The sequence below is a fragment of the Gossypium arboreum genome, chromosome 10 (assembly GCF_025698485.1).
Source record: "Gossypium arboreum isolate Shixiya-1 chromosome 10, ASM2569848v2, whole genome shotgun sequence".
NCBI classification, from domain to species: domain Eukaryota; kingdom Viridiplantae; phylum Streptophyta; class Magnoliopsida; order Malvales; family Malvaceae; genus Gossypium; species Gossypium arboreum.
In genome coordinates, this window is record NC_069079.1 from 20812068 (window position 1) to 20833459 (window position 21392).

The 21392-nt window shown below is 33.7% G+C and overlaps 1 protein-coding gene and 1 non-coding gene across 2 annotated transcripts; one reads left to right on the plus strand and one right to left on the minus strand.

Moving 5' to 3' along the window:
- The first annotated feature begins 1610 nt into the window (after window positions 1–1610).
- LOC108489553 (mitogen-activated protein kinase 7-like) lies at window positions 1611–4926 on the plus strand. Its single transcript, XM_017794193.2, has 3 exons — window positions 1611–2347; window positions 2448–2883; window positions 3976–4926. The coding sequence occupies exons 2-3, from the start codon at window positions 2461–2463 to the stop codon at window positions 4657–4659; spliced, it is 1107 nt and encodes a 368-aa protein (XP_017649682.1). The 5' UTR covers window positions 1611–2347; window positions 2448–2460; the 3' UTR covers window positions 4660–4926.
- Window positions 4927–19703: 14777 nt separating this feature from the next.
- On the minus strand, window positions 19704–19810 carry LOC128282971 (small nucleolar RNA R71). The gene has a single exon (XR_008273318.1). It is a non-coding gene; the product is annotated as a small nucleolar RNA R71 (small nucleolar RNA).
- Between the last annotated feature and the right edge of the window lie 1582 nt (window positions 19811–21392).

Here is a 21392-nt window from a genome sequence, read left to right on the forward strand (position 1 = left end):
TTGAAGAGGATGATATATTAAATGTATGGATTGAAGAAAGAGAAGATGCTACGCTTGATAGTGAATAAAATATTTCATGGTTTCATGAAGAGTTACTTAATGAAACTGATGAAGAAACTCAATGTGAAGATATGAATGACATTTCACCTGCTTTATCTAATGAAGAAAGTGTTCAACTATCGACGTCAAGTGGTGAAGATGGTGATGGTCCCGGTGGCAATAATGAAGGTGCATACCAAACAACACATGGCCACATTTATTCTAGCAATTTTCATGGAAACCAATTTGTGACCAGATATCCTTATGTTGCTGATCTAGGTTTGTATGAAACAAATGCATCAATTAGTTTACAAAATAGAAGAGATGGGGTTGATAGAACTTATGGGAGGATGAGAGAACACTTTCATGATTCATTTGCAGGTTCCTCATCACGTAGTTTAGCTACAAATGATAATTAAATGAGTGAATCATTTTAGGGTTCTCATTCCTACCAACCAAATGCATATTATCCACCTCACTTTGAACAAAATCCAAGCAATGGATTTATTGGTTACCATTAACCATACCACATGTTTCCTATGAATGATACATCTTATGGTGCACAAAATATGATGTCTTTTTCACATGGAATGAGAAGGGATCAAAACCAAAGTAGTGATAAAAATGGAGATGCTTTAGATCCTCCACGCCATTCAGTTTGGTGATGAATTGTAAGAAATGAAGTTTTATATTTACATTTATGTATTTTTAAGTTATGTAAAATGAATTTTTTCATGTTAAAATGTGAGAATATTTATATGCTTTTTCTAATATGAGACTATTTATATGTTACTCATTAAAATTATGGTTGTTATTATCAATTATTTAGTATGATAATATTTGTATAGTCCATATTAATTTTCAATGAATTTTTATCTGTAAAATTATATTTTTATTTTTAAAATAAAATATATAAAAGAATAAATTAATATTAGAATATTAAAATATAGTTGCAAAATATGTAAATATAATATTTTAAAAATATTGTGATTTTTGAAAAATAAATCACACCACGATAGCCGTTATGCATTACATAACATCCGCGTTATCTGCAACCGCAACCGCGATAGAGCAACTGCAATATACTACCACGGTTGGCATGGCAAAGAGGCTGTCTAAGAGTGACTGTGGAATCAGACAATCTTTCAGCTCTTACGGTTTTGAACGGTGCAGGAATTTCTACTAGTAGCCGTCCCATTATTAGAAGCATTGACGAACTCTGCAGGCGTCCGTGGGAAGTTCAATTCTGCCATATCTTTCGGAAAGAGCTGCAGATTTTTTTAACTAAAAGGCCGCAAGAAGGTCATTTCAATATAGAGATTTTAGATGGTCCCCCTGCTGAAATTAGAACCATATTATTAGAGGACTTGGCGGGTGGATCTAATATGAGATCAATTGTAATGTTTTAGTCTGGTGCTTCTCAGCATAGACTACTTTTTTAATTAAACCCCCCAAAAAAAAAAACATGTTGAAAATTATTAATAGAAAAGGAACCTACTTTTGAACTGTTCTTATTATCAAATTATTTAAAACTTTTAAAAGTTTTAAATTCTAAATAAAATAAATAAAATTATTTTTCACAAAGAGGTTTCGGACTAAAAACTCTCTAAAGGTAAAACCTTTTCTGTTACTTTCCCTCAAAATGGTGGAAATTTTGAGAAGAGAACAAGTAAGTTTAAAGTTTTATGCTTTGCTTGGCAATCCTTAAGCAAGCTAAAGTGCAAATCATCTGGAAAAAAGAACGAAGAAAAAGTTGGAACATTGTTAAGAGGCATGAAGAGAGAGAAAGAAAGAGAGATTTATAGTGATATTTCCTAAAACCCCAAACCAAAACACATAGCTGTCGTTTATGCCTCAAGGTGAATGCCATGTGGGCGTCATGTCGTTGTCCCTGCCCTTTCCTCTACATGCTTTCTTTTATTTATCTCTTCTTTTCTCTCTCTTGCATCTTTGGTCTGATCGGAAATTCTGTATCAGATTAGATCAGATCACCTTACCTCTTTTTTTTGGATAAGAGTTCTGCATAAAGACCCAACTTTTATTTCTAGGGAACACAAATGAAAGGAATTTTTTTCTTTTTTTCTTTTAGTGGTGGAATGATCTCAAAGTTGTGAATTTGAAGCTGGTTTAGAGGTTGAAGAAAAGGGTAAAAAAAATGGGGTTCTTTTTTTTTTTTTTGGAAGAAATGAAGACCAAAGTTTGGAATTTTACAGAGGAATAATTTGAAAGTTTGGGTTTTTCAAATCTACTTTCTAGGGGAAAGGAGAAAAAAAAAGTGAAGAAGCTGATTTAGAAAAGATCAAAGCAAGTAAGAATTGATTCTAAAAACCCCTTTATTTCTTTTCCTTTTTTTTCCCCTTTTGGGAGGGTTAAATTTTGATTTTTTATGTTCTTTTTTTCCCCCCTAGGAATTTCCCAAAAATGGCGACGCTTGTGGAGCCACCAAATGGAGTGAAGCCAAAAGGAAAGCATTACTATTCAATGTGGCAAACCCTTTTCGAGATCGACACCAAATATGTTCCAATCAAGCCTATAGGAAGAGGTGCATACGGCATAGTTTGCTCTGCAATCAACAGGGAAACCAACGAGAAAGTGGCTATAAAGAAGATCAACAACGTGTTCGAGAACCGTGTTGATGCTTTGAGAACTTTGAGGGAACTGAAACTTCTCAGACACATTCGACACGAGAACGTGATAGCTTTGAAAGATGTTATGATGCCAATTCAGAGAATTGGTTTTAAGGATGTTTATTTGGTTTATGAGCTTATGGACACCGATTTGCATCAGATTATCAAGTCTCCTCAGCCGCTTTCTAATGATCATTGCAAGTATTTTATTTTTCAGGTACATATGATGTTGAAATCTTTCTCTGCTTTATAATGTTGGGCGCTTTGTTATAAATTTGTATGTCAAGTATATATTGTAATTTGGGTCTTATAAATATTCATCAATTCTAGATGTTAATTCTGGATTTCGATGCATATTGAGTTCTATGAGTTTGCATATTGGGTTTTAGGTACTTGAAATGGTTCATTAGACCTTGATTTTCCCATTTTGCAGGACCTTTACACTGTAAAATGTCTAGTTAGTGTTAATAGCTTCCCATTGATACTGAATTACTGTGAATTCTTGGGTTTAGGCTCTGATGAGCTTTGTTCTCGTCTGGTTGCAAAAAACAGGAGGCTACCAGTTATTAGGCTTATTACAACAATTTTTACTAGTGGAAAGTAGTTAGTGGATTTGTTAAGATACAAGATCATGCTGTGTTCATCGATTCTTTTGCGGATCCTCCTCGTTCTCTTCCCTTCCCTTTTCAGCTCTTAACAAGGGTTCATTTGGTCTGGTTTCCTTGCAAAATGGCAAACAATAGTGTACAGTTGATCCTTCCGTATAGCTTTTTTCTGGTTGTGTTCCTAATTGCTTCACTAAATTATTATGGACTGATTTCTGTTAGCGTGGACATTGTTGGGTAGGTACCTGGTGATGATAATGTAAGGTTAGAAAATTGTGTTGCTTCTTTGTTTGCATATGTAATTCGGTGAACCTCGACACAATCTCTTGCAGGATATCATGTGTAAAAGCTAAATTCTATTTCCATCTCATGTGCCATTCTAAATGCCTTTCCTGGTTCACTCCGTGCCAGTATAGTCCTCTTTCCTTGGTTCTCTCTTCTTCCTGTTCTGGTTTACAACTTAATATCAGGATAGGGATATGTTTCTTCATAAAAGAAAAGTCTGAAACATCTGCTGCTTATCAGCAATACCTACGAGATACAGAAACTTTCTTGACTATCTCATCTCGAGTAATAGTAAATCTATATTGCATTGCTACACGTAAGAAAGCTTAGTTCCATATAAAGTTGTGAATGAGTCTCTAACTTCTGTTTTCTGCTAAGCATTAGTCTCGTTGTGACTTAACATTTAGTATATATTTTAGTTGCTACGAGGGCTGAAGTACCTCCACTCGGCAAACATCCTTCACCGAGATTTGAAGCCCGGGAACCTTCTTGTCAATGCAAATTGTGACCTGAAGATATGTGATTTTGGGCTGGCTCGAACCAGCAGAGGCAACGAACAATTCATGACAGAGTATGTTGTCACCCGCTGGTACCGTGCACCTGAGCTCCTACTCTGTTGTGATAATTATGGGACCTCCATTGATGTTTGGTCGGTAGGATGCATCTTTGCGGAGATTCTTGGTCGGAAACCAATCTTTCCTGGAACGGAATGCCTCAACCAGCTTAAGCTGATTATCAATGTTCTTGGAAGTCAACAAGAGGCTGACATTCAGTTTATTGATAATCCCAAAGCTCGACGGTACATCAAGTCACTTCCGTACTCTAGGGGTACCCACTTTTCCCTTTTATACCCACAAGCCGATCCATTAGCCATAGATTTGTTGCAAAGGATGCTTGTTTTTGACCCATCAAAGAGAATCACCGTTACAGAAGCACTCCTACATCCATACCTGTTAGGGCTGTATGATCCAAGGTGCAATCCACCTGCTCAAGTCCCAATTGATCTCGAGATAGATGAGAACATGGGAGAATCGATGATCAGGGAGATGATGTGGAGTGAAATGCTTCACTATCACCCAGAGGCTGTATCTGCCAATGCTTAGGTAACATTGTTTTAGCTATCCTTGGTTTTCGCTGCTTTGTTGTAATGTATTTTCGGAACTGATATTTATCGATTGGACTCGATGAACAATGTTGAGAATTCTGGTGGTACCCAGATTTTGTTTTACTTTTAACATTCTTGTTTATTAGTTTATGATTTGGTTGTAGCGAACTTCGGGTTGTGTAACTTGTAAATATTTATGCTTTTCCGTGGGACTTCTATATAATCTTGTTATGGAAAAACAATGGGGAACACAATAAACAACAAATTTGCCTCTTATTTTAGATTTCTAGTTTATAACTGTAATATTCAGAAGTGCTATCATTCTTATTAATTTTATACTGATTCATATTGACGAAGATTTACGAAATTATAATTATTGTTTTCAATATCTACATTATTAATAAAATCTTTAGTTGAGTTAACTCGGTTGAGAGAGTGTATTTTATTGATTAATCGGAATATTTATAAAGTTTTTCAAAGTATTTATTTACAGGCATAAGAAGTATAAATAAAGTAGAGATCTACTTTCTTTATGAACATCAACTTAATAAGATGTTCATAACAAACTTTAATTATGATTCTTTTATAAAAATTCAAATAGGTATTTTAGATCATTTTATATTCTTCCTTTAATTACTATTCACTAAGTCAAATTTATTATATATGTTCAAATTATTTCAATTCATATAAATTAACAATTTCTCAATAATTTTAATATGCTTGGGCATTCTAAATCATTCAAGGATATAACAACAACCATTAGACGCAATTAATTTTTTTATGAATTGTAAGTTTTGTAATATATCTAAAGGTTATTGTATTCACCAAAAAAAATATTATATCTTTTCATAATTAATGTCGGGGCTTAACGAAAAACTTCATATTTTTTATTCTGCTTTTACAAAACTACTTCATTTGTACCCTTACTAGCTTTATACCTTTAGATATTTAGACTATTGGTCTAAAAACTCCATGAATTTAATTGTACTTAAGTTGCGTCTTTCTATTTTGATCAATCTATTCCATATCTATATTTCTCAATAGATTTATTAAGATCCTCCTTTTATTTCATTATTTCAACAATAATATAGCATGCAAAACCATTGTTGACCAGTTTTATTATTCGGGTCCACATTTTCTTGAATTGACATAACTTATCGAAATTTCTTTATTTTCTTTACTTTAATATTTAGTTTCAAGCACCTGAATCTCTTCTGAAGTTTTACTTATTAGTTATGTCTTGGGTCTCTTTTGGAGCACCGCCTCCAGTATATGACCATCTAGAAGAATCTTCATATTTGGAGCCAATCAATCTATTATTTATTCTAACTGATTATCTTACTGGGACTTTGATTCAAATTAAAATTTTAGATGATATATACCACTTGGTTATTCTCATTAAGTTTGTAAATACATCTAACTCATTACTCTCCCCCTAATTCATTACAAGTTATTATTTCTCTCCCCCTAATGTCGAGAAAACTATCGAATCAAAATAGTAATCATAAATCATGTCATAATTGAATCTTCAATACATTCAAAACATCTAATAATACAAAAAGACTTGTAATTAATATATATTTCGAACTTTCTTTGAGGATTCACTTATCTTTGTCCGTTGTGGTGGAGCAATTGGAATATATACGCACATACTAAAATTCAAAGATGAAAAATAATTAGCTCTTAATCAAAAGCCAATTACAATGGAGAGTATTTATAACTTATTGGCTTGATGCGTACAATACGTAAATCAACATTATCTCATGTTGAAAGAGGAAGTTTAGTTCTAATAAGTAATGATTTAGATATTAATCAAAGGCATTTAATTAATAATTTCTCTAAACTATTATGTGCATAAATAACAAACTTTTACAAAAGTTTTTCAAACTCAATCAATGAAAGTCTGAGATATAAACTCATCAGTATTAGCAAGATGAATTGCCTTAATTGCATGATCTGAAATTAATTATTTAAACAAGCAATCTTGCAAACAATAGGTTGCAAGTTGATAACACATACATGATTATTTTTTAAATGCATCTACCAAAATCATATAATATCAAAACCATCCACATGGTGGATGAATAGGCCCACATTCATTTTCAGAAATTTAAGACATTAAATCTCAACTTTAGCTAGTGAGTTTTTAACAATCAATTTTCATTATCTTTAATGAATGTCCATATGAATTTTCAATTAATTTTGCATCATATATGATCCAGGATGGTCTAACTAGTCATGCCAAGTAGTAAATGCATTTGTAACAGTAAACTTCTAGTTTGCTTTAACATGTGTTTCAATTGTACTAAATTGTAACAAATTGATTATTTTACTATCATTCCTTTAACTTTGTATCCACTTATAAGTACTATTGTGACATTTACTACTAGAAATATCTAAATCAATGTGAAGTCTATAATGTCACTAAGTCAATAAATATAATTTCCTAATAATTATATGCAATATTCGTTTCAGAGAATATGTCAAAATCTTCAAATGCAGGGCATTTGATCTAGTGGTATATTCTCTCCTCAGATGCGAGAAGTCTTGAGTTCAATCCAAAATAGTTTTAAAGCTTTTTTAACAAGAGTTTTGCATAATTAGTTAACTACCAATAATAATTGTCTAAGTTATGTGTAGAAACAAGTCTATATTAAATATATCAATAAACGTCACATCTTAAACATAAATATATGACATAATGAAAAACTAGTAATCTTTTTCATAACCATCATCATAAACATGCATGAAATTTAATTCAAAATTCAACTATTCACGCTCATAGAACTTTTCATTTACGATTGTTCATATCATTTCTCTAAATAATTAACAAAAGAAATAATATAAAGCAATGAACTGCTACCTTAACAATTCTTTGAACTAATCGAATAACCATAAAATTCATTGGTTTGTTAACATAAATTTGCATATTAGATATATTTTAATCAAATATATTATTTAATTATAAAACCTACTATAGAGACATAAATAAATCAGTTAATATTCATTTTCATAAACAAATGAGATGCTTAAAACAATATGTAACACATGGAATCAAAACTTAAAAAGAAGACCATCTCGAAATATTTAAATCATATATCAAGTTGATTTAATATTTAAAGACGTACCTTTTTTTTTCTATGTTGAGTCTTAATGATAAGAAGTAAGTAAATTAAACTTCAGTAGTAGACTTTGAATCTAATCAGAATCTATTAATAGCAAACTTTGAGAGTGGATCTTATTTTATAAGTGTACAATAGGTCCATAACCAATTAGTCTTCAAAAATAAATTGTCTCTCTTCTTAAAAAATGTTCCTAACCAGTTTCAAAGTCAATCACATAGGCTCAAAATATATCTTCTAGAATCTGAATAACACGTTCAAATTATCCGTCCGTCTGAGGGTGAAAAGCCGTGCTAAAATTTAGCATCGTACCAAGTAACTCATGCAATTGCTTCCAAAACCTTGAAGTGAATCAGGGATCTCGATCAGAAATAATTGACATAGGTACACCATGTAATTTGACGATTTCTCAAATATAAACTTCAGCTAGCTTTTGTAGATGCCAACCCATTCTGACTGCAATAAAATGAGCCGACTTTGTGAAATGATCGACAATCACCCAAACAACATTTCTCTTATTTGAAGATAACAGTAATCTCGCGACGAAACCCATCGTTATAGATTCCTATTTCCATTAAGGAATAGAAATATATTGAAGCAATCTGTTGGGGATTTGATGTTCCGCTTTGACCCGTCGACAGGTTAGGCATTTAGCCACGAATTCAATTATTTCTCTTTTCATGCCCGACCACCAATACAACTCTTACAGGTTATGATACATTTTGTTCCACCAGGGTGTAGAGCAAAAAGACTATCGTGAGCTTTACATAAAATCAATTCTTTTAATTCAACAACATTAGGAACGCATATTTGATTATGAAATCTTAAACAATCCTAGTCATCGATGCTGAAATTTTCAATTGAATCATCTTGAACCATTTTTCTCTTCTCTAAAAATTTAACGTCTAATAATTGTGCTTCTCTACTATGATCAAATAATACAGGTTTAATTTTCAACTCAACTAATAAACTTCCATCATTGTTAACAATGAGTTAAGTGAACATTGCTCGTAAATAAGCTACCACTTTCTTGCTCAACGCATCTATGACAACATTAGCTTTACCAGGATGGTAATCTATAACACAGTTATAATCTTTCAAAAGCTCGATCCAATGAAGTTGTCTTAAATTCAACACTTTTTAGGAGATATTTAAGACTTTTATGATCAATGTATAAACGACATTTCTCACCATGTAGGTAATGTATCCAAATTTTCAAAGCAAAGACTACTGCAGCTAACTCCAAATCATCCATCGGGTAATTACGTTCGTGAGTTTTCAGCTGTTAAGACACGTACACAATCGCTTTTCCTTATTGTATCAGAACGCAACCCCAATCCACTTAGCGAAGCATCACTATAAATCACGAATTCCCTTCCTAACTCAGGTAGAGCTAAAATAGGTGCTTCTGTTAACAACTGTTCTAACTTATCAAAAATCTCTTGACACTTCCCATTCCAAACAAAATGTACATCTTTCTGAAGAATTTTTGTCATTAGCATAGCTATTTTCGAGAATCCATTCACAAATCTTCGATAATAACTAGTTAGACTAAACAAACTATGAATTTTTGACACATTCTTCGGTGCTTTCTACTGAATTATTGCTTCAATCTTTGTTGGATCTACTCAAATTCCATCAGTTGATATCACGTGTCCCAAGAATACCACTTCGATTAACCAAAATTTACATTTTTTGAATTTCCCAAACAACTGCTTCTCTCGCATACACAAATCATAAGTGTTGTTCATGTTCAACTTCTGATTTTGAATAAATCAAAATATCATCAATGAAAACAGCTACGAACCGATCAAGATACATTGAAAAATACGGTTCATTAGATCCATAAACACTATTAGAGCATTTGTCAGTCCAACGGGCATCACCAAAAATTCATGGTGACCATAACGTGTTCAGAAAGCTGGTTTTGGTACACCACTATCTTTTACCTTCAACTGGTAATATCTCGACCTTAGATCAATTTTAGAAAAGACAGAAGCTCATTTAAGTTGATCAAACAAGTCATCGATACGTAGAGGGGGTATCGATTCTTAATTTCCAACTAGTTTAATTTACGATAATTAATGCAGAGTCGCATCGAATCATCTTTCTTTTTAACAAATAACACCAGAGTTCCTCAATGTGATATGCTAGGGCAAATAAAACCACGTTCCAACAAATCCTGTAGTTGAACTTTCAATTATTTCAACTTAGTTTGCGTCATCCGATATGGAGCTATAGATACTGGAGTTGTACCAGGGAACACTTTGATTGCAAATTCAACTTCTCTATTCGGTGGTGATCCCAGTAATTCTTCAAGAAATACATCAAGAAACCCACAAACAGTCTGAATGTTACAAATTTCATTAATTCAAGTTTTCGAGTTAATAATATATGCTAAGAAAGATTCACAGCCTTGCTTCAGTAACTTATCAACTTGCATCGAAGACATAATCCAAATCTTCCCCACTTACTTTAACATTGCTAACTTCTATGACTTTCCTTTTTGAATCTTGAACTGAGAACTTTTTCTTACGACAATCCAAAACCACTCCGTGTTCGGTCAACCAATCCATACAAATGATTATATCAAAATCACCAAAGGGCATAATCAATAAGTCTACAGGAAACACTAGATTTTGAATATCTAGAGAACAACATTTACTGACTTGATCTACTAATACTATTTGAGCCAAGGGACTTGATACTGACATAGCTACTTTAGATATTTCATAGTTCATACTCTGAGATTCAGCCATATCATAATTGACATATGAATGAGAGGAACCAAGATCTATTAAAGTATAAACAAGTGTGGAGAATAACAGAAAAATACTTATTACAACATTGGTAGCATCTCCCTCATTACGAGTCTACACTACATAAGCACGTGCTGATGCTCTAGCCTCAGACTGATGAGTAACTATTTCATTCCTTTTTCTTGATCCTCCCCTCGAAACTGATCCACTTCTACTCTTCCCTCGGCCCCTCACTACAGAAGCGACTCTCTGAGAATCATCGGTGTATCATTTTCGTTCTTCAGACATTATCTAGCGTAATGTTCCAATGACCCACAATGGAAACAACCTTTTTTCAATTTCCAACATTTTCCCCAGTGCTTCTTTCCACAATTTTTGTAATTCTACATCTTTGAAACTCAATTCGGTCCCTTTAAACTACCCACTGAAATCGTAGGTTGACGATCTCGCACTTTAGTTGGCGTATTCAATCTTGTAGTTAATTTCTCAAATTCTCGTGATTCCTTACTTCTTTTTTATGTAGAAGAAGTATTAAAGTTCCCAAATCGTTTACCTCTAGCACAAGGATGTTCAAATTTCTTGTATAAACCCAGAGATTGTTCGACCATTTTTGTTTGTTCTGATAAGTCTGCAAACTCGTTAATTCTCAATGCTACTAGTTGAGTTCAAGTTTCATCCCGCATGCCCCATAGAAAACATTTGTTATTTTCTTCTTCCGTAGGAATCAATTCCTTTGCATACTTGCTAAGTCACAAATATTCTTGTTCATAATCTGTAACATTCCGAAATAGGGCCTAAACGGAACAGTGGTTGCGAAACCACAAATTCAGGGTAAAAAAAAATAAAATAAAAAATATTTTATTATTATTTTGAGGTTCATGGTATGATTACATGATTGTGTGAAAATTTCGTGATAAAATTCTATGCATAAAGTGCTTAAATTGAGGTTAAGGACTAAATCGAATAATTTGCAAAACTTGCATTCTAGAAGTTTTAGTATGAAATTATTTTGGAATATTAATTAGGAGATCTTAAATGGTAATTTGACCAATTTTAAGTTCATGGACAAAATTAGGACATGGAAGGAATTTTTGAAAGTTTAGTAAGGAGGGCATTTTGGTCATTTGGTTATTAACATTAATAAAAGGTAAAAAGATGATAAAATTGTATCATCTTCTTCAAGTTACCAGCAGAACCTTACCTCTCTCCATAGCTGGGGTTTCTTCAACTTTCAAGCTTCATAATCAAGAAGAGCGAAATTCGAGAGTAGATCGGGAAAAGAAAAGTAAAGGACTAAATTGTAAAGTTTAGTCACATTTTGTATCGAGGTAAGTCTACAGTAAATAAATGCAATATTCTTTTATTTTACATTATTATTGTCAATTTCAGCATTTATATATTTATGTTATGAAAATATTTAAAGTCGAATTTAAGGTGAAGTGCGGAGGAAAAGTGTTAGAAAGCCGGTTGAACCCTAGGAATGTTAGGATATTAGGGTTGACAGACGAAACGAAATGAGCCATGTAAGTCCATATTAGAAATATGGCTTTGGAGACAGGATTGAGCCATGTAAGTCCATATTATATATGGCATTGGAGACAGAATAATTCATGTAAGTCCATGTCAAAGACATGGCATTGGCGAGATATTGATAGACGAGAGCGACCCTAGTATCCTTAGTATTCCGAGTGGTTCAACGGGTCAGGATACGAGTTAAATTACAGTGAATTAACAGCAAAGGAAAAGTAGATTATACTTATGAAAAGGAAAGGTCGGGTAAGAAAGAAGGTAAGGGAATAAAGAAGAAGATAGAAATTGAGAAGTAAAGAAATTTATGATGTTAGATGATATTATGCATAATTATCCATTATGTTGAATGTTGTGATTTATTTGCTTGTAAGCTTACTAAGCCTAGTGCTTAATCTCTTTATTTTCTTCTTCTTATAGTACTTATCTAGTCACTCGGGATCGAAGGAAATGTCGGAGGCCGATCACACTATCAAAGAAATAACTCGGTATAATTAGGCGTTTTGTTTTGTGTATGGCATGTATAGAAACTTAGCCACTTTTGGTATAATATGAACAATGAATGATGTGTAAATACTTGCTAGTGATTAGCTAATAAAAATGGCCGATGATATGCATGTTTATTAATATGTATGATTGAATGGTGATTATCACATGAAAATTATGAAAAATGTGAAAGTAACCTAAAAATAGATTCAAGTAACAGCAATGACGTAACTTTGAAAAATCACTAAAAATTGTATAAAGATAGTTTGAAGATGAATAATATATGAAATTAAAGCTTATTATGTCTATTTTCTTATGGAATAAGAAAAATAGGTAAAGGTATTATATTTCATGATATATTTGAGTTTTAGTGAAACAAGGTCAGAGCGATTTCTAGAACCCCTGTTTCAACTTTGGAAATTCACCATAAATTGTACAAAACTAATTAGAAGGTATACTTTATATGGTTATAATCCTTGTTGAGTCTAGTTTTAAAAGAAACAAATGGCTTAGTGATATGAATTTTTTTTACAGGAAGAAACATGGTTCGTAGTAACAAGAGGTTAGTGCAGTCGAGTTTTGAAATAGGGGAAACTTTAACTAATAAACTGTACTAATTGGCTAAGTCAAAAATTCTAGAAAAAAATTAGTAGATATATATATGAGTCTAGTTTCATGAAAAATTTACGGATCTTAATTTCGAGTTTTGAAACTCGAGAAATGAATTTTTAAGTAACCATGACGCAGAAAAACAGTTTATTCTGAAAATTAAAATAAGTGATTTAGAGTTGTTTAAAAGGTAAGATAAGTTTAGTAACACCTCAAGCTTGACTCCGGTGATGGTTTCGGGCGTGGGGGTGTTACATAATCTACTATCGATGTATCTTTTTACTTTAACATGAGAAATTCTTATTTCATGTCTTCAAGATAGAGCTCACCAACGTACTTCTTTTGAAATTCAACTTAAAAGAATTCCCAAGCAGCTACTTCTGTAGGAACGTGCCTTGTAACTATTTTCCACCATGTATAAGTTTCCCATTGTAATAGTTAAACTGCACAAATAATGCCCTATCGGGGAGTACATTCTAACTGTTGTAAAATTTTAGTCATTGACTCTAACCAAGATTCCACCGTTGATGGGTCAACTCCTTTTATTCCAGCAAGTTCAGTAGCGCCATATCTTCTTAGTTCCTTAATAGGAGCTCATTTAACCACATGTGCTGTCGTCGAGGGTGGAGTGACTCCCTCCACCCTCTGAAGAGCTTTCACTATGACTCGTAATGCATAAGTTTTAGATTGCCCTTCAATTAGGCCACAATTAACATTTGGTTGTTGAATACCATCAGCGTGAACATTCAATGGTACCGATTCAAATTTATCAAATTCCCTAGTAAATTCATCACCAATATTTACTTCTTGATCAACTACATTATTAGTATCATTTGACATCGTTAAACTATAAATAAAAATAGTATAAATCAACATCCAATCTTGACTCAAACTCAATTCAACTTTGGCATATTCCTCTAGACTCAATTTTGAGCTCGATTTAGTCTGAGAATTGGCTAAACCTGTAAGCTCTGATACCACTAAATGTAATACTCCTAACCCATATCTGTCGCCAGATTAAGGTTATAGAGGGTTATTATACTATCGAAACATTTAACATACATTTCATATATAAACATATTCATATTATAATCCATTCATTTACATATATAACGTCCCTAAATCGAGCCTTCGTGGCCCTAAAAATACCTTAAAAACAATTTGGGACCAATTTGAAAACATTTTGAAAGTTTAAGAAAAAGGTGTAAAATTTTAACTACAGGGGTCACACGGCCGTGTGGCTAGGCCGTGTAACCTTCGAACTGGGGACACACGGCCGTGTCCTTGCCCATGTGACCTTCTGAGTAGAGTCACACGGCCAAACCACACGTTCGTGTGCTAGGTTGTGTAACCTTCAAAATGGTCTCACACACCCGTGTGCTAGACCGTGTAACTGCCTAACTTACAAGCAAAGGAACCTACAGGAGACACATGACTGTATCACCAGGCAGTGTGTAACACACGGCTGAGACACACATCCGTGTCTTAGGCCGTGTGGTCTAAAAATCATTTAAAAACAAGCCATTTCCAAACCAATACAAGTATAACCATTCAAACTACCTAAGTACACTTTAAAAGGAATCTTAAACAATATCAATACATAATAAACATGTTAAAAAACATATCTAAAGAAAATCTTAAGTACTAACCAATGTGCCCTTATTGACACCATATTTAAATCATCCATCCACAACCAATACACCATTCATAGGTACCTTAAATAAAATTCAAGCAATCAAATAATTGAATATGGTAAATGCATAATCTATACTACTCATTCTCAAAATAACTATTTGCATTAAGCTTGTCACATGAAACATATGTACAAGCAAAACCAATCATCACCAAAACATGCTACATGAACATATGTCTAAATATAAACAAACATATAATCACATTTTCAAACGATTTAACTTCTAGGACATATTCACCCTTTAGGTTCATGCCAATAACACAAAAGAAAACATCACCAACGTTAAGTACTGGATTCTTGTAGGATGTCGAGTCCAAGTCTACTATTTATCTAACCTGCAAACATTAAAATCAATTTCCATTTAATAGGTTTCATTTATATATATATATATATATATATATATATATATATATATATAACCACAAGAATAACCAAATCATATGAGTTTATATCTAAACCAAATAAAAATTTCAATTATTCTTTAATGATACCTATAACCAACTCTTTCTATAAATCATGTAACCTTGTCGTGTGGTCTATTAGCTACATGACACCCGGTGCCTAGCGGATAAACTGTAGAGAAGTTTGTGCCCAGCATTAGTCGGATTAGCCAACGATGTTGAATGTGAGCCCAACTCAAGTTGGATAAACTAACGATGTTTGCACCCAGTGCTAGTCGGTTATACCGATGACTGTGTGCGCAGCACTAGATAGACAAGCTGAAAAAAGTTGCGCCCAGTGCTAGCCAAATATATCGACAAAATCCATAGTGAGCTCAGCTCTAGTTGGATAAACCAATGATGTTAACACCCAGTGCTAGTCGGTTATACTGATGATTGTGTGCCCAGAACTGGTCAGACAAGCTGACAAAAGTTGCACCCATCACTGGTTATTTGTGTTCACGATCTCTCTCTCATATTGGTCCCCTATAGAACTAGCTATTTGGCTGGTCCTTACTAAATGGTTTCCCTTTGAATAAGAATAGTCTTGATAGATATAGTTGCCTTCCCGTGTATCCTTCTTTGTAAATGGGTTCTAACTTTTCCCTCATTTCCTTATGGACTAACATGTATAATTATTATAAACCAATAGCATATAAGGTTTCTCTGAGCATCCTTTGGCATTTCTTAATGGTGGATCCTTATTAACAATCCTCGGTTAATCCAAATTTTGATCACCTATACACCAGGCACCACTAGTGCGTTAACTCCAGTGACTGATCCATACTAGGTCATCACCTATTTGCCCTGCTAGCTTCAACAACCACTACTCTAGTGGTCTTTTTTTCGCTTTCATTTCGTTCCCTTTCATCGGTGGATTCCTTCCACATGTTGATAAATTCATATTCCCTGCCGACTTTATTATCTTAAATTTTTAAGTAAATAAAAAAGTACCAATCATCATAGGAAGGCCTTTCTTGGCAACCGACAGGATGATAATCGATGTATAAAAAGGTGAACTCACTATACGAGTTCAAGATGAACAGGTGACCTTTAATATACTTAAGGCCGTAAGATCTCCTAATGAGGTTGAAGATTGTTCTGTTGTCTCCAAGGAAGATCTGCTAGTTCCTAAAAAATTAGAATACAATGATTCATTAGAAGGTATTTCATCTAACTCTCAAAATCAAGATGAGGATAAAACATGTTTGGAAGTAAACTCAGAAGGATTCAGTTCAAAAGCTCAGTTCGAATCATTAGACCTATTATCACATAAGTACAAGAAACCCAATTTATCAAGAAAAAAGTCACTCAAGTTAGACTGAACGATTCTGAAAAGGTCATTAGATACTAAAAAGAGGTCTATCAAGGGTCAGAAGAGATTGATCCAATTTGGCATATTTGATCCTGGGAAACTCGATTCTCAATTGTTAAAAACAAGGATCATGGATCCCATCTATGACATTCAGTGGGTGGGACTTGTACCAAAGAAAGAAGTTATAATAGAAAATGAGTTGATTTCGTTAAGGATCATCATGGGTAGGCAGATTTGCATGAATGACAGAAAGTCGAGCAAAGCAAAGTAGAAAGATCATCTCTCATTACTATTCTTTGATCAAATATTGAATATATTTGCTAAGCAACATTATCTCTTCTTTTTAGATGGATACGATTGGTATGATAAATGACGGTTTGACATCACCTTTGTCAGTGACAATCATTAATAACATTGAAGGAGTTCTCTTCACTCTCTCTATCGGTAATTTATTTTTTTCTCTCATTTGAATAAATGGCATGATTATAAAAATTTTCTTGAATTAGTACATTAATTAATTCTGTCTAAGGAGATTGAAACTTAAGTGGGACTATTTGTGACCCTTCCAACCTTTACTGGGAAGTTAATTTAATCTAATTTTCTGAGAAAAATTTTCTATGTAGCCTAAAAGGAATTTTATTTTTTATTTTTATTTTCAATTTCAAGTTTATTTTAATTTTTTAGTTTTATGTTTAATAAGAGGTCAAGTTGTCCCAAGGTTTAATCAGTTTATTTCTGTCAAAATTTTATTTCAGTACAGGTAATAAATTTTTTGCAGTTTTGGGCTCGATGCTTAAAACAATGATGAGGAGAAAAATATCCAACACTCATTACCCCTTCCCTTCGTCACAACATCACTTCCCCACTCTGCAACAATCTTGGAAAAAAATAAATGGGATGAAACAAATTAATAAAAAGGGGAGGAATTTCTTTTATTTCTTTTTCTTGGTATTATTTTTAGGATATTTTTACTTAGGAATATTTTGTTTTTTTGCATAAAATCAATTGAATAATTTGAAAACATGAAAAAATTATGCTCAATGCCTCTTCTCTAGTAAAAAGCGAAGTAGTGTGGTAATGTAAATGAACATGTCTAGGATGAATTATCATCAGATTTGTGAAATTTGGTACTCCTAATCCTTTAATTTCATGTTTTATACTTAGGTGAGCATAGGAGAGTAAAATGAGCGAGAAACGGGCCAAAAACGGAGAAAATGGGCCAACGTGGGAAATCAGCACAGCTTGGACTTTCCTACACGGGTAGACCACAAGCCCGTGTCTATTCAACAAACTCGAACACGGGTTGAAGCATTTGCACACGGGCGTGTCCCTGTCGAGCCCAAGCCTAGTTCTATTCAGAAAAGGCCACTCTTGAGGGTTTTGAAGCATTCTAAAGCCTATATTAACACCCTAGGAGGTACCTAGAAGGAACACACGGAGTAGGAGGCAAGGAATTACTCGAAGAAAGCTGATTGGTCCATCTCAGAAGCTGGATTATCCTTCAAAACTGAAGATCTCCCTTCAATTTCCTTTGGGATTTTTGGGTTTCTTTATGTTTTATTATTATTATTCTTCTGAGATGTTTTCTTTTACACTTATGAACTAAATCCCGTAAATACCTAAGGGGAATGAAACCTAAGACGGATCTTGTTATTATTTTCTAAATTGTATGATAAATATTTAACTTGTTCTTAATTATGAGTTCTTAATTCTTGTTTTAATATTCCAGGATATTGATTCAAGTAGTGATGTGCTTATTCAGAGGAGAAAAAGTCCCTGTCTAAGAGTAGATCTAGCATAATTGAGCGGAGTTGATTGCACGCCTAGACATAGGGTGACATAATTTTGCTGGATTAGGGTGAAACCTAATAAAGGAATCCATAGATCGAGTTAATGCAATAATAGGGGTTTTAATTAGAAAGAGATTTCAATTAATCAACCTAGGGTTAGATGTTGATAGTCTCGAGAGAGATAATAATATAACTTAGGGGTTTCTACGGATCAAGTCAAGTGAATAAATCATCTGATTCAGAGTTAAATAACAAGTGAAGTCTAGGTGGATTTTTCCCTTGGGTATTGTCCAAATCAATTAGTTTTTCTCAAAAGTATTTCCCCAATTTTCCTCCTATGCATTCTTAGTTTAGTTAATTAATTTAGATAAAACAGACCCCTTTATTTTTAGTCTAGATAATAAAAAGAGAGTTAATACTAGTACTTTTAGTTCCTTTGGATTCGACATCCTGATCTTGCCATAAGCTATACTACTGTTCGATAAGGTGTGCTTGCCTTTGTCGTGATAATAGTTAGTTTTCAGGAATGGATATTTATAAATTATAAAACTTATCGCGATTTGTTCACATCAAGTTTTTGGCGCCATTGCTGGGGAAATAAGATATTAGGAACACTTAATTTTTATTACTTTAGCCATTTATTCTATTGCAATTTAAATTTTATTTTTGTTTATATTACTAAAATTTGTTTTATTTTCTTCTGGCAGATTTTATAGTTTATGAATAGAAGAAACCCATCAGGACCATTACTTTTTTATAGTGATATCGAACACATAGCTCGTAGAAACCAAAGAGAAATAAGGCGAAGCCTAAGATACATAGAGGAAGGGCAAGAGGACGATATTCCAACTACAACTGAGGAGATGGCTAAAAATCAGGAAAATCCGCTACCTCCTGCGATTGCTGTTAATCCAGTAAATCAGAATCCTACTCTATGCACTATGTATGATTATGGTAAACCTACTTTAACAGGAGCCGAATTGAGTATAGTTAGACCTTCTATTGCTGCAAATAATTTTGAACTGAAACCTAACACAATTCAAATGATACAACAGTTTGTTCAGTTTGATGGTTTGCAGGACGAGGATCCAAACGCTCATTTGGCGAATTTCCTAAAGTTTTGCGACACTTTTAAGATTAATGGCGTTTCTGATGATGCCATTCGCCTCCGGTTGTTTCCCTTTTTGTTGAGGAACAAAGCTAAATAGTGGTTGAACTCGTTACCACGAGGGTCAATCACTACTTGGGAACAAATGACCGAAAAGTTTTTACTTAAATATTTTTCGCCGGCTAAAATGGCTAAATTGAGGAATGATATCTCTTCTTTTGTGCAGATGGACCTAGAAACACTCTATGATGCATGTGAGAGATACAAGGATCTTTTGAGAATGTGCCCTCACCATGGATTACCACTCTTGCTACAGGTTCAAACTTTTCACAATGGCCTGAATCCTTCTAATAGACAGATGATTGATGCAGCTGCTGGTGGGACTATAAATAATAAGACACTTAAGGAGGCTTATGAATTTATAGAAGAGATGTCACTGAATAATTATCAGTGACAAGTCATGAGGACAAAGCCAACAAAAGCAGCCGACACTTTTAACATCGATTCGGTCACCATGCTCTCTAATCAGGTAGAACTTTTAAATAGAAAAATTAATGGTTTACTTGGTTTTTCACAGGTTCACCCAATAATGCAATGCAATACAAATGGAGGAGGACCAACCTTAAGGCCACAACATGGAAAACGAGCAATTAAATTATATAGGTAATAATCCTCGATCTCAAAATAATCCTTATTGTAACACTTACAATACATGGTGGAAGAGCTACCCAAATTTCTCATGGGGAGGCCAAGGGAATCAGAGACCACCACCCCCTCCAGGCTTCCAACAACAACCTTACCAGCAAGAGAAAAAGCCAAACCTTGAGGAGATGATGTCAAAATTTATTTCAATAGCAGAAACCCGTTTTCAGAACACTGAAACTGCACTTAAAAATCAACAAGCATCGATCCAAGGACTCGAGAATCAAATTGGGCAGCTGGCTAAGATGATTTCAGAAAGACCACCAGCAATTATACCTAGTAACACCGAACCCAATCCAAAAGAGCATGTAAAAGCAATTACAGTAAGGAGTGGGAAAGTGTTAGCTGAATCTGAAAAGAAGCCACCATAAGAAGTTGACAGAAAAAAAGGAGAGGAGGTAACACTCGAAAACAATGACAATCCAATGCCAAAGGAATATAAACCACCAATCCCATACCCAGCAAAGTTGAAGAAAGATCGCATGGATGCACAATTCGGTAAATTTCTTGAACTTTTTAAACAACTGTATATTACCTTACCTTTTGTTGAAGCTATATCACAGATGCCTTCATATGCAAAATTTTTAAAGAAGCTTCTAACAAACAAAAGAAAGTTTGAAGACCTACCTACAGTGGAACTTAATGAGGAGTGCTTAGCCATACTCCAAAATAAACTGCCAACCAATCTGAAAGATCCAGGAAGTTTTACTATTCCTTGCTTAATTGGTAGTTTGAATGTCGATAAGGCAGTAGCTGATTTAAGCGCTAGCATTAATTTAATGCCATATAAAATGTTTAAACAACTTGGTCTTGGGGAACCTAAACCCACTAGGATGAGTATTCAATTAGCTGATAGATCTGTTAAATATCCTAAAGGAATTATAGAGGACGTACTTGTAAAAGTAGATAAATTTATATTCCTTGTTGATTTTATTGTGCTTGACATGGATGAGGATGTTGAAGTACCTTTAATCTTAGGTCGTCTATTTTTAGCCACTGCTAAGGCTGTTATTGATGTGGGTGATGGTAAATTGGTACTTAAAATAGGTGACGAAAAGATTATTTTTAAAATTTATGGTGCCATGAGATTTTCTAAGGAACGGGATGACTCATGCTATTTCATTGATTCTATTGATCATGCTACTCAAGATTCTTTTCAGGAAATCATACATAAGGACAC

What these genes read in the sequence shown, in the direction of transcription:
- LOC108489553 (XM_017794193.2), top strand. Translation starts at nt 2,461, where the DNA reads ATGGCGACGCTTGTGGAGCCACCAAATGGAGTGAAGCCAAAAGGAAAG. An exon ending in GCAAGTATTTTATTTTTCAG is followed by an intron (nt 2,884 to 3,975) that starts GTACATATGATG and finishes TATATATTTTAG; the next exon opens with TTGCTACGAGGGCTGAAGTA.